Below are 14319 nucleotides of genomic sequence, written 5' to 3'. Positions count from 1 at the left end.
TGCAGCTGGTCTCCTTATCAGACCATTCCCTCTCTGCTGTTGCCCCTCTCTCCTCCAGTCCATGCCAGAATAATCTTCCTTATAATCATATCATTCCTCTGGGGGAATAATGTTGGGCAATAGATAGAACATTGGATAGAGAGTCAGAGGACCTGGGTTCAAATCCTGGTTATACCATTTACCACCTGTATGACCTTGGCCAGTTTACTTAATCTCTAAGGGCTTCCCTTTCATTATCTGTAAAATGAGGGCATTAGACTAGATGGCCTACAAGGTCTCTTCCAGATATAAATCTATAATCTCATGGTATGCTAAAAAAAAAAAATACAATGACTCCTTATTGACTACTGAATAAAGGTCAAACTACTTTGCTTGGTATTCAAAGCCCTTCACAATTTATCAGGTTCTTATCTTTCCTATCTTGTATTATTCCCTTCCATATAATTTATAGATTAGCCACAATGGTCTGCTCTCTGCCCCTGAACACATCCTCTCCTTTCCAATTCTTTGCTTTGGTTCATACACTGTTCCCTGTTCTGGAATGGATTCCCTTCCTGTTTATCTGTAGAGTTCCTATCGTTCCTTTCAAGTCCAGGTCAACATCACCTCTTCTATGAAGACTTCTTCGATCTCTGTTTCTCTGCTGTTAAAGAACTTATTTCTACATTTACCAGGCTTACCAAGGATTTTTTTTTACCCGTGTACATAATGGGCAAATTTGATCACGAACATCCGAACAGGATTCACAGCCATGCACTTCCTTGAAGGGGCGTATGGCTGGCCAATTTATAAATTATTCACACTGTTGGGTTGAGGAGAAAAGGAATAAACTGAAGGTAGCTTAAAACTGAAAGATGAACATTTTGCTCTCAGCTGAAGATTGGTACTTATTACTGTTATTTATCATCTGCTTCTCTGCCAATTGATGCAGGAAAGCTATTTACGACTCACTTTGGGAGGGGGTCTGATATCCTGGCATTTTTCAGGGTACAAACATGAAATAACACATCTGAAATAAATACTACTTTTCACACACACACACACACACACACACACACACACACACATACACACACACACACACAATTGAAAGATGATTTGGGAGAGATTAGTACAATGCTAGGATAAGGAAGTACAAAGTTAGGAAACTGATGAAGATATGGTCAGTATACCCCAGTAACCAAGTTGTGATTGGCACATACTAGGAACAAGTACTGCAAGTCAATCAGGTGCTTTCCATTGTCCTGCTTAGGGACAGCATTCTTTCTCATAATAATACATTTCCACATAGTTTCACATCGTTTGTTTATGTTGACATTGCCTAATCTACCCACAGATCTTTGTAGTGATGTCAGTTTCTCTAGATGTGCAGCTAAGACATTCCTAAATTCTTGTTTCCACTCCGTAATCTTCTGTCCCTTTGACCTCATATGGTACTTTTTGTGTGTGTTCTATACTTTTTAAAATGTACTCATCATGTAATATCTCATTTTAGTCATCTGAGTTTGTTATCCTCTGTGCTCGACTCTGTAAGGTCCCAGAGGGCAGCAACTATGTCTTACTGAGACCTTATACCTCTCTTGGTGCACAGCAGCAAGACTGAGTGCACATTAAGTACTTATTTGAAGAATGAATACCCAGAGTTCAATTTTTAAATATGTTACTTTTGCAGGGATGACAGTACATACCCATGGAGTTATCCAGCAGATACATGAAATACAAGGATATATTCAGTCCTAAACAGGGGAAACTAGATCATATTTGAACACAGGGTTGAAGTGATAGATAGATGTAAATATATACACACATGCACACATACATATATATATGTATGCATATATGTATTATGGAGAGAGAAAAGCTAGAATGATCAATAATCAAAAGTACAAACAGGAATTTTTGCATTGTGATAGTAGGAAAAAGCACTTCATCCTCTAAGAACAGAGAAAAGGTGAGAGTGAAGAAATAGAGAGGTTATCAGGGCAAAGAGGAGAAAAAGAATCGAGGCACTCACAAATGATTACTCCAGCTTTCTCGGTAAACTAGAATATAAGGCTGTCTGTTCAGACAGTGGGATGGAGGTGTACTTGGGTGTTCAAGGTGAGTGGAAAAGGTTTGGAATAACTGCTGTATAGGATGTAATAGAGTCAATAAAGAATGAATAAAAGTATGGGCACTGCTAGTCCACATGAGATTAGCAGCATAAATTTATAGTGGCTAGATAACTTGAGAGTGGACCATATAATAGGAATTGCCCAAGGTTGGAGATTAACAAATCTAGAGGAGAAGGACAAATTCAGGGGTGAAAGTGAAGAGAAACATGACAATGGCCAACCATTAGGTCAAGACTTTGTAGGAAGGAGAGGGATGTAACTTATGCATATATTAAAGTAATTTTCAAAATGGCATATTTCTCTTGCTTGGAATTTTATTAGGTTTGAACTGAGGGGACAGGTAGGTGGTATAGTAAATAGAGCACAGGCCCTGGAGTCAGGAGGACTTGAATTCAAATCCTATCTCAGACACCATGTGACTCTTAACCCCGAATGCCTCCAAAAATAAAGATTTGAACTGAGAAGTGTTCTGTTTTTCTTGTCTTCATCTTATCTTGAGAATAAATTTAAACAAACAATTGTTAACCTGTTTAAAAAAAAAATCTGCTGTAGCAAGTGTAAAATATCTACTAACCTTTACATACTTCCTGATATTTTATAATTTATATGTTTTAGCATTTGTGCTTTTGTTGTAATTCTTACCTACAGTCTGATTTCTTTTACACTTTATTGATTCTAAGGCCTGGTCATTTATTAAGCATTTTATTAAGTGCTTACTATGTGCCAGGCACTGTGCTAAGAGCTGGGGAATCAATGAAAGAAAAAAAAGTCCTTGCTATAAAGTATCTCACAGTCCAGTGAGGGAGACATCATGCAAACAGCTTATAAAAATTACACATATGCAGGATAAATTGAAGAACTATCTCAGAGAGAAGGCACTAAGATTAAGGAGGCCTAAGAAAGACTTCTTGTGAGGTGCAACTTTAGCTGGTCCTGTGAGAGCATTCAAATGATCCATCCGCCTTGACCTCTCGCCTTTGTTTCCTTGCTGCAGATTCAGAAAAGTCGTAAGAAGTATAAAACAGAAGAGCAGTGGAAACGAAGGCAAAATGTGTTTCGACGGGGAGTGTCGTCTCGTCGCTCTGCTTATGCTTTCTCCCATCAGCGGGGATACGCTGACCTCATCTCCTCAGGACGGAGCATACGCAAAAAGCGCTCTCCGTTGGATGCAATCATAGCCGATGGAACTGCAGAATACAGACGAACTGTAGAGAGCTGATGTGAATTTTTCCATGGGAATAGTTTTACTAAAATAATTGCACAAAGAAAAATATATATTATACATATATATATATATATTTATGACCAGTTCTCAGGACTTTTTTAAAAACTGAATTTGACACAAGGATATTGAAGATGAGCAATCTTTATATATGAAAAATCACTTGGCTGGGACTATTAAAAATTAAACAAACCAAGTATGGGTATTTTTTTAAAAAATTCCATTAGTCAAACATTTATACTCATGAAATTATCCAAGATATTTTGTTATTCAAAGGATTTATTTTCTAAAACCTTAAACTCATAGTGATGTGACACTTGAAACAGTAAACACACACACACACACACAGTTAATACTGCTGATATGTAACAAAGTTAAAGCTAATGTCTCCTGTCAGTAATATTCAACAATATTCAACCAAGATGTTCATTAAGCTCTCTAGGCCACAATATTAATGTGAATTTTCACTCAAGAGGATACCAGCATAAGAGTGTAATTAAAAATTCCTTATCTGGGGGCTGAGGGTTCCAAAGGCCTCTGTGGAGTTATAAATGGGCTACGTGGTTTTATGCTCTCCTTGCTTTTAAGATATTTGGTTTAACAAATTAGTGCAATCCAAAAAAAGTCCATTGAACTTGGCACATGTTTCCTTTGCTTCTTTTTAGTGCAAGTCTAACACAGTACATTATAACAAGTTTTAATCTTCTCAAAGCATGTCATTTAGGGAACCTCCTAAAGTCCTACTGTAAAAACCTCCTTTTTTTTTTCTAAAAAGAAAATCTACATTTTTTGTTTGTAATACAGCTATGTAAATGTGGAAAATAGTGATAAATCACCAAGTATTTTACGAGCTTTCTTTTGAGAAGCAAACTTTTGTGCCTGCCTATATATATAATTATAAAATATTTTTATAAGGGAAATGAGTAACTGAGACCTCATTCTTTTTCACTCGGATGTTTCTAGAGCTGACTTGGGAAAAAGAAAAGGATATTATTAACCACATTTCGAAGGATGTTAGTATGTGTTCATTTCGAATTATCTTAGTTTAATTATGGGAAGCATCCTTTAAAGAGGTAAAAACTCTTTTTGTCTAAAGGCTTTCCTCATTCTGTCTAGAACATACACTAGTTTCTTTTGCTAATGAAGTTATAAATATGTTTCACCAATACTGCCCTCTACCAACACGCTGCTGCTCGATGTTAAAAATGTCTGCGTATCACATTAATTCCTTTTAAGGAGCTTTAAAATGTATATAGTTCTTCCAGGTGCGACAAGAGAATGTATAGTTCTTCATTTTGTTGAAATAAATTAAATAAAGTTTACAACTTTTCCTTTACCATGTGAATAAAAAGGAATGTAAAATTCACTTTTTTTTTAAAAGAAAGGTAAACTGAGTGTATAATTCTGTCAATTTCATATTTCTCTTTTTTGTGATAATTGAATGTGGGGAAGATTGGCAATGCGAATGTGTCAAAGACATACTGTAGGGTGCAATATTAACAATCCTGATATGCAAATTGCTTTGGAAAATGATTTCCTTTTATCTGTAAGTCTGAGATTTTATGTGTAAATATTTTGTTTAAAGAGTAATAAATGCTTTAGTAATATATCTTGGAAAATAATCATCTTTTGACAGAGGTATGAAGCTTTCACAGATTATGAATATAGAAGAAGGAATCTGGTGCTTGGATGGATTCTATAAAGTATAGTTCAGAAACTGGAGGAGGAGTTTAGAGTTTTAATGCAGAAGTGAATATACTATGACACATGCAGTGGAAGGAGCAATTGCCTTGGAGTCCAAGACCTGGATACAAGCTCCTTGTATTGCCTTCCTACACATATAGTTTTGTGTAAGCTGCTAATTCTAGCTGAAGCTCCCTCTTCTCTGAGATAGGGGTGATGGTAACACCTGTGGCTGGTTACCTCCAGGTAACTATAAGGCATTGAAGTTGGATTGATTTCAAAATACATATTCTTAATGGGGTTCAAAAGCCAAGCAAGTGAATGATATATTTGCCAAGAAACAGACAATTTATGGCCTCAAATGACAGACGCCAAAAAATATGTCTAAAACTGAGCAATACTGTGAGTTCGTTAGTAGAAATAAGATGGGAACAGACATCTCTGTGCCATGTGAAACAATGTAATTAAACACACATCTACTGAGCACCTACTGTGTGCTGGGCCCTAAAGATACAAAGATTTTTTTTAAAGCCAAATCATGCCTTTTATATTACATTGTAGTCAGTAAACCATTGAATTAATGATATTTGGAGTGTGTGTGAATAGTTGACTAATTTCTTCATCTCATTTTACGGTCTTCCATTTAATAGCAGATGTTTATCTGAATGAGGGGTTTTGTTGTAATTAGATGGCCACACTAGGAAAGGAAAGGAACTTCAAACATAAAACTGTGCATCCTAGTAAGATTTCTTGAAGGGTAATTCTTAGAGCCCAGCAGGCTGGAGAAGAGAAGGTGGAGATAATGCTAGTCTTCAAATCCCTATCTCAAAGTGGGCCTGCCCTAGCTACCTGAGAAAACATCCGCAACATCAGATCAACTTAATGAGGTGCAACAAGCAAGATGGCTCCCAGCTTCCCTTTTTTATATCGGAAAGGTCCCATCTGTGACATATGTCAGTCATGCTTCACCAGTTCTCCTTACTTCCCATGCATTCTAGAGGAAGCTCATGGAGGGGCAAGGTCCATTTCCAAATTTATGGTTTGGGATCTTTGAGCACTGTAATTGATTGAGGGGGCAGAGGAGGGAGAAAAGAGGAGAGAGGATCCAACTCATCTTATAGCAGCATAGAATGATGGAAAAAACACTGGATCTGGAGTCAAGGGACATGGATTGAAATCCAAGCTCTGCTACAGTAGCCTGTGTGACCCGGAACATTTCCTCATCTATAAAAAAAGACTATAGGTCCCTTCTGGCTCTAAAGCTCTGGTCCTATAATGAAGGCTGGGGGGAACCAGGAGAAGGAAGGGATTTGTTTTTCTATCCCCAGCCGAATCACAATGCCTGGCAAATACTAGGCAATAAATGCTTATTGATTGATTAAGGACAACTCAATGAAGGAGATGGCAACTGAGAAGGAAGAAAGGATTTCAACCAACAGAAATGTGGGAGGTGTAAAGGTGGGGGAACCTTGGGTGTGGGATACGGAATATATTGTTAGACTTTTTTGTATTTAGTTTTGTGGACTTTTTTTCTCTTTATTCTTCATACTTTCTTATAAGAGGGTAGGAGAAGAATACAGTGAGAACAACAAATGATTTTTTTAAGACCAACAAAAATTGATGTAATAAAGAAATGTTTTTTCTTTTGGGAGAGTCTTTTCCAGGTATGAGCACAGCTTTACTCAGGCAGAAGGATTAACTTGAAAAATCCAATTTGTTTACAGCAACTCATAAAGTAAAGTGATGTGGGAATGAGCTAGAAAGATAAAGCTGAGTTGAAGAGAAATTGTGGATGGCCTTCGGAGCCTTGTATTTTAGGCAGTGGGGAGACACTTGTGTTGGTGCTAAAGAACTGAGTGATCAGACCTGTGCTTTAGGGACATTACTTTAACATCAGTGCAGAGGATGAATTGGAGAAGGAAAGAAGAATCTGGACACTTGGAGACCAGTGAGGAAGCTATTATAATAATATAGGCAAGAAACCATTAAAAACCTGATCTAAGGCAGTGAAAATTGAGGCAAACAGGGTTAAATGACTTGCCCAGGCTCACCCAGCAGAAACTAGCTGTGTGACCCTGGGCATTATTTATCCCTGTTTGCCTCAGTTTCCTCATCTGTAAAAGGAGCTATAGAAAGAAATGGCAAATCATTCCAATATCTTTGCCAAGAAAACCTCAAATGGGGTCACAAAGAGTCAGACACAACCGAAATGACCCAACAACAATGTTGGTGCTAGGCAATTGGCAGTCATTATGGACTAAGGAAGATCTTCGCAAGTTTCTGAAGTAGAACAAGATGAGCAAATAAGATAGGGGTAGTCAAGTGTGTAGACAAGAGCAAAATGAAAAAAAAAGACAACATGTGGCCAAAGTGAAGATGGGTAATTGGTGAAAGGGTTCAGACCAATATTTTTCACCTGATTTCTTAGAATACGAAGGTGTGACTGGCTGTAATCAGGATCACAGCTAAAATGTTTAAATGATTATTCCTTTATTATTTGATGCTGTCAACAAACTTCATGGCCAATAAGAGTGATGATTATTTAAGCCAGTTCAGTATTTGAGACTGAAAGAGGAAAAATAAATGATATGAGAACAAATTTCCCTGATTTTGTAGATCAAAGTTGGGGTTAAGCTGATTGGAGAGAATTTTGGAATATTATTTATTTCTATGTAGTTTCAGAACATACTCCTATGTGACATTTTGAGTTTAGAGAGATTTTTTTTTCAAAGACAAGGTTTATTAGAACATCCATCATATTGGGCAGACTCTTAAGGAATCTAAGCATTTATATCGCTAATGTAAGTGGGCCAAATCTTAAGAATCCAAGCCTTTGGCTAGATTTTAAGAATCTGAGTACCCTAATGGAGACAAGATGGACCTTATATACAGAATGACTGTGGGCGGGATCTAGGAGTGGCCAAGTAGTTTGGGGTGACTGGAGGAGAGGTCTAAGAAGGATCTGGATGAGAGTGGCCAGTAAGCTTGGGTGAACAGAACGCCAGGGACCTGAGCCACATAGCCAAGGGAGAATGGAGTCTAGAGACTTTAGAGAGATTTTTAAAAATTTAACAAGGTGATGAATAAATAGCAGATAGGTATGTGGGCGAGGGGAGGATTGATATGTTTGTCCTCTTGAGCACCTGAAAGGTATCACACACACCCAGCCTCACACATTCATACCCCCCATTGGTTAATCCATGAGCAATAAGATAAGACCTCCATTTGGACATGCTCCTTAAAGCATTGAACTGTGTCTGTTGCCTTCACACCTGATCAACCCTATTCTTTAGCAAATGTCTTGTCATTAGTTGAAATTTGCATTTGGGAACTGAGTCTGGTGGTATTTATGCTGGAGAAAGCAGTATTGGCTATATCCTCTGCCCCTGAAACAGAAACAGTGATATTCCATTGTAGATTTATGACAGTGATCACACTACCCACCCACCCTCCACAAAATGCAAACCTGATTTTTTTTTTGCACTTTAACTGAGATAAAGCATTGTAAACCATAAAGCACTATATAATTGTCAGTTGGCTAATTTTTTTGTTTTTTTTTTTATATACTACATTTAGTCTAGTTGAAAAATTAACATGTTATTAAGTGGCAAAGAGCGCCACCTAGTGAACAATTCTTACAGCTTGTTCAAATACAATACAATCACTTGACAAGTAAAGATTGATGTTGACTGTGGTTAGAAAAATGATCATTTTCAAAGATTTTCCTACAACCCAGTAGCAAATGGAATACACTCTTATGGAAGTATGAGTATATTAAAAGCGACTATCTCAGCAGCTATACAAGCAGGACTTGAAGAAATTACAAAATGGCTTCCAAAAGTCCTATCAGAAGTTTTGTACTTGCTAAAAAGTACTGAATGGCATAAAATACTGTTTTTAGCAAATAGTTTTGGAAAACTAAAGGGAAATTCATTTTAGATGAGAAAATTTTCCAGTAAGAAATGGAAGTTGGAACCTCTATGCAGGAAACATTACAGAAATAAGTATTTTTTTTTAAGATCAAGTGGAAGAATTGTTTTCATTTTTTGTATTTATATCCCCAAAACCTATCTATCACAGTGCCCTGTAGAAGCTTAACAAATTCTTGTTTAATTGACCTAAATTAAACCGTAAAAAAGCAAGGTGCATTTAGAATTAATTTTTAGACTTACTCCTATATCTAATCTCTTAAAAGGATAAAAACACCAGTGAAGTCAGAAAAAAAAAAGGAGTTTGGTTATAAATTGAACTCATGCTTCTCAAGCTTGATTCATAGAACACACTAGCCTAGATAAAGTATTTGCTGGTTTATCAATGTTCCCACCAGGGCAGCAATTACCTCTAGCTCCCTATCCCCCAGGCCTTCCTATTGATGAAGCTTAGAATATCAATGATGTCTCTCAGTTCTTGATTCTTTCTCCTTTGGTACCTGAGGTCCTCTACATGAACTCCAGAGCCTAGGCTTAATGCAGCAGAGGCCCCTGCTACCTTATTCACAACTTTTTCAAGTAATAATTTTAACTTTTTTTTTTTTTGCCTATCATACAGTAGTATAATTTTCTTAGTCAGTGTTACTGACATACAGGGTATCCCAAAAGTCTTAGTGCAGTTTTAAGTTATTAAAGCTTAAAATTACACTAAGACTTTTGGGCCATGCCTTGTATTTCAAAAGGAGATATTTTAAAATTAGAATAACTTGAAGAATATGAAAAAGATGAGGAGAAATCTGGAAAATGTTATTTGAGCAATTGGGGATATTTAGCCTAGGGAAAATAAAATTTGATATGGACAGGCTCCTTTCTTCTAGCATTTAAAAGGCGACTACATGGAAAAATCTAGAGCTATTTTGAGTGACTTCAAAGGGTAAAACTTGGACCATTGGATGGAAAGTATAGGAAGACAGGTGTAGCTCATTATAAGTTAGAGGTTTCTAATAGAAATGATCAACAATTGCACAGACTGCCATGTGTAGTTATGAGTTCACTGTTAGAGGAAGTGTTCACACAGAGCCTGGATTGCAATTTTTCAAGGATTTGTAGGGAGGATCCTTTTATTGGAAGGACTATTGACTGGATGACTTCTAAGATTCCTTACAAATCTAAGATATTGTGAAATATCTGAAAGAAAATCTAGTTTTACATAAACTTGTAAGCATTTTCAAAGGACCCTTGTCCATGTCTTCCCACAAATTCTCTATAGGGAGCCCACCTAATATTCTGGCAGCCTTTTACTCTTTCTCCTGACAGTGGGAGGATACTAGTGGGGAATTCAGCCCGGGTACTGGTTATCCCTCACTCTCTCACTCTTGTCATGAGATCAATCATTATTATGTCCTTCAGGCCAGTTAGAGATCTTCTGATTGGTCCTTTTGTTCATTTCTAGTTCTAAAGAGGATTAGCTGTGTCTTAGTAAAGCGTTCTTATGCTCCTTAAACAGTGTAAATGGAGTGATATCCCCTTAAGAAGAAATGTGAGTCAGAATGTGAAAATGTGTTTAATATGAATGTATATGCAGAGCCTATATCAGACTGCATGCCATCTTGGGGAAGGGGGAAAAGAGGGAGGGGAGAAAATTTAAAACTCAAAAGCTTATGGAAGTGAATGTTGAAAACTAAAATATTAATTAATTAATTTTTAGAAAAATAAATATGAATCAGAAAACTTGGGTCTTTTGTCACTTGCCAGCTTTGTGACCATATCCCTCTTGGAGCTTCAAAGTCCTCAACTGTAAAATGAAGGGTTGGCATAGACAAGCAGGACAGTTTTGAAAGATACATGCTTCATTTATTATTGATATCAACAAGAAACTTGACGTACTTGAGAGTCATAGTTTTATGTATAATCCTCTCTGTTCTACAATATTTAGGGAAATGATTATTTTATTGGATGTTTAAATTCAGAATTGTTTAAAACATACACGAGGATATTGGGTCAGATCTCAATGTGCCCTTCTAGTGCTAACATTCTTTTATCTATAATATATACAAACTGGATGGCTTCATAAATGTCAATGGTATAGCTTGGATACATTCTCTAGTAAGTTATGTGGTGTGGCCCTAGCCTCCCTAAAGAGAAGACTCCAGTTGTGTTTCTTGATGATTCCTATGGAGCCATTTGTTTCTATTTGGTTAATTCTAATATTCAGGGAGTTATTTTCTTGAGTAAGGTTATTTTTTTAACTTTATTAAAACTTTTACTGAAATATAGGATTCTAGCCCACAATTTGAAAATAATAATAATAGTAATAATAATAATAATATAGTTAGGCAATTTGACATAGTTTATACATGTGTTATCATGTTAAAAATATTTCCATGTTAGTCACAATTGTGAAAGAAGAAACAGATCGAAAGGGAAAAAACAATCATGAGAAAGAATAAAATAAGTGGGAAAAAAAATATTTCTATCTGCCTTCAGAGTCCATCAGTTCTTTATCTGGATATGGATAGCTATTACCCTTATTATAAATTTCATATAGCCAATTGATTCCCGCAGAATGCTTTCCTTTAATTTTGCTTAACTCTTTTTAAAAATTTATTTAGCATTTTATTTATCCCCAGTTACATGTAAAAATAATTTTTAACATTCATTTTTAAAACTTTGAGTTCAAAATTTTCTCTCTTCCTCCCTCCCCACCCACCCTCATTGAGAAGGCAAGCAATTTGATAGAGGTTATACATGTGTAGTGATGCAAAACATTTCCATAATAGTCATGTTGTGAAAGAAAACATAGATTGGGTAAGGTTTTGAATTTCCTGTTCTAAGCTGTTAATTCTCTTTCCATATCCTTCTTCAATGAGTTTCATTTGTCTTCCCATTTTCTTGTCTACCACTCTCATTTGCTTTTTTTATAGAAAAAAAAATGTAATTTTAGCTTATTTTTAGATGTATTTTTCCCCAGTTACATGTCAAGAAAAATTTTGACATTCATTTTTAGAAGATTTTGAGTTCCAAATTTTTCTCCCTTCCTCCCCTCCCCTCTTCTGAAAATGGTAGTCAATTTGACATAGTTTATACATGTGTTATCATGTAAAAAAATATTTCCAAGTTAGTCACAGTTATGAAAGAAGAAACAGATCAAAAGGGGGAAAAAAAACATGAGAAAGAATAAAATAAGTGGGAAAAAAAATACTTCTATCTGCCTCCAGAGTCCTTCAGTTCTTTATCTGGATATGGATAGCGTTTTCCTCTGTGAGTTCTTTGTACTTGTCTTGGATCATGGTGTTGCTGAGAAGAACACAGTCATTCATAGTTGATCACCACACAATGCTGCTGATACTGTGTACAGTGTTTTCCTGGTTCTGCTCATTTCACTTTGCATCAGTTCAAAAAGTCTTTCCAGGTTTTTCTGAAATCTGCCTGTTCATCATTTCTTACTGCACAATAGTATTCCATTGCATTCATATACCACAGCTTGTTCAACCATTCCCCAATTGTGGTCATCTCCTCAATTTCCAATATTTTACCACCATGAAGAGGGCTGCTATAAATATTTTTGCATATATAAATCTAAAATATGTTTAGTATTGATATTGCTTCATTGTTTGTCTATGGTACTTTTTAGCAAGATGCAGTTTCCTTCCTTCTCTCTTTTAATTAGATCTATTTATGCTTGTACTTTGTCTGAGATCAGGATTGCTACCCTTGCTTTTTTTTACTTCAGGTGGAGCATAACTGATTCTGCTCCAGCCCATTACCTTTACTCTGTATGTGTCTGTCTGCTTCAAGGGTGTTTCTTATAAACAACATATTGTAGGATTCTGGTTTTTGATCCACTCTGCTAACCACTTCCATTTTATAGAAGAGTTCATCCCATTCACATTCACAGTTATGCCTGTGTATTTTCCTCCATCCTATTCTTCCTCCTGTCTGTCTTCTCTCTCCTTTCACCCTTTCCCTTCTCACCAGTGTTTTGTTTCTGTCTGCCACCTCCCCTGATCTGCTCTCCCTTCTGTCAGTCCCCATACCCTGTTTACTTGATCTCCTCCCCACCTATTTCCCTGTCAGATAAGATAGATTTCTGTATTCAACTGATTATGTATATGATTCCCTCTTTGAGTCAATACTTATGAGAGTAAGATTCAAGCAATTGCCGTTGCTCGCGCTCCCATTTTTCCCTCCACTGTAATAGATCTTTTGCACCTTTTTGTGGGAAATATTTACCCCATTCTACCTCTCCCTTCCTTCTGCACTCATTGTACTCTTCTTTCTCATCCCTTAATTTTTTTTATGTCATTCTCTCAAATTCACCTTATACTCATACCCTCTATGTATATTCCTTCCAGCTATACTATTAGTGAAACAATTTTTAAGAATTACAAGAACCATCTTCCTGTGTAGGAATGTAAATAGTTTAACTCTATTGAATTGCTTATGTTTTCTTTTCCCTTTTTACCTGTTTATGCTTCTCTTGGGTCTTGATATTGGAGGTCAAATTTTTGGTTTAGTTCTGGTCTTCTCCTTATGAAAGCTTGAAATGCTTCGATTTCATTGAATGACCATTTTTTCCCTTACTATATTTTATTTCTTATTATATATTATTATTTTATATTATTATTTATATATTTGTTTAACTTTACTGGGTAGGTGATTCTTGATTGTAGTCCCAGCTCCTTTGCTTTCCAGATTATCATGTTCCTTTAATGGTACAGATGCTAAGTCCTGTATAATCCTCTGACTCCCTAATATTTGAATTGTTTCTTTCTGGCCACTTGCTCTTCTCAGCAACACAATGATCCAAGACAAATACAAAGAACTCACAGAGGAAAATGCTATCCACATCCAGATAAAGAACTGATGGACTCTGAAGGCAGATAGAAGCATTTTTCCTTGACCTGATCATTCTGTAATTTGGCTATAATGTTCCTTGGAGATTTACTTTGAGATCTCCTTCCTGAGATGATCAGTAGATTCTTTCAATGGCCATTTTACTCTCTGGTTCCAAGACATGAGGGTAGTTTTTCTTGATAATTTCTTGAAAGATTCTGTCCAGGTCTTCTTTTTTGATTATGGCTTTCAGGTAGTCCAATGATTCTGATGTTTTCTTTCCTGGATCTATTTTCCAGGTCAGTTATTTTTCCAATGAGCTATTTTACATTTTCTTCTATTTTTTTCATTCTTTTAAATTTGTTTGATTGTTTCAGGATGTCTCATAGAGTCATTACCTTCCACTTGCCCATTTCTAACTTTTAAGGTGCTGTTTTCCTCTAGCTTTTGTACTTTCTTTTGCATTTGGCCAATTGTACTCTTTAAGGAGTTGCTTTCTTCAGTGGATTTTTGTATCTCCTTTTCCATTTGGCCA

At 36.2% G+C, this 14319-nt stretch overlaps 1 protein-coding gene across 2 annotated transcripts in view; it reads left to right on the top strand.

Annotated features, from left to right (window-relative positions):
• ATP8B1 (ATPase phospholipid transporting 8B1) overlaps positions 1-4943 on the top strand; it is a 138813-nt gene extending 133870 nt beyond the window's left edge. For both annotated transcript variants that reach the window (XM_027868928.1, XM_027868927.1), the window contains exon 28: positions 3109-4943. In XM_027868928.1, the coding sequence (XP_027724729.1) occupies positions 3109-3333 (225 nt within the window). In that variant the 3' untranslated portion in view covers positions 3334-4943. The remainder of the gene's footprint in view (positions 1-3108) is intronic.
• The last annotated feature ends 9376 nt before the right edge of the window (positions 4944-14319 follow it).

Source organism: Vombatus ursinus, unplaced genomic scaffold, assembly GCF_900497805.2.
Source record: "Vombatus ursinus unplaced genomic scaffold, bare-nosed wombat genome assembly UNPS02014791.1, whole genome shotgun sequence".
NCBI lineage: Eukaryota > Metazoa > Chordata > Mammalia > Diprotodontia > Vombatidae > Vombatus > Vombatus ursinus.
This window is presented reverse-complemented; position numbering and strand designations above follow the sequence as displayed.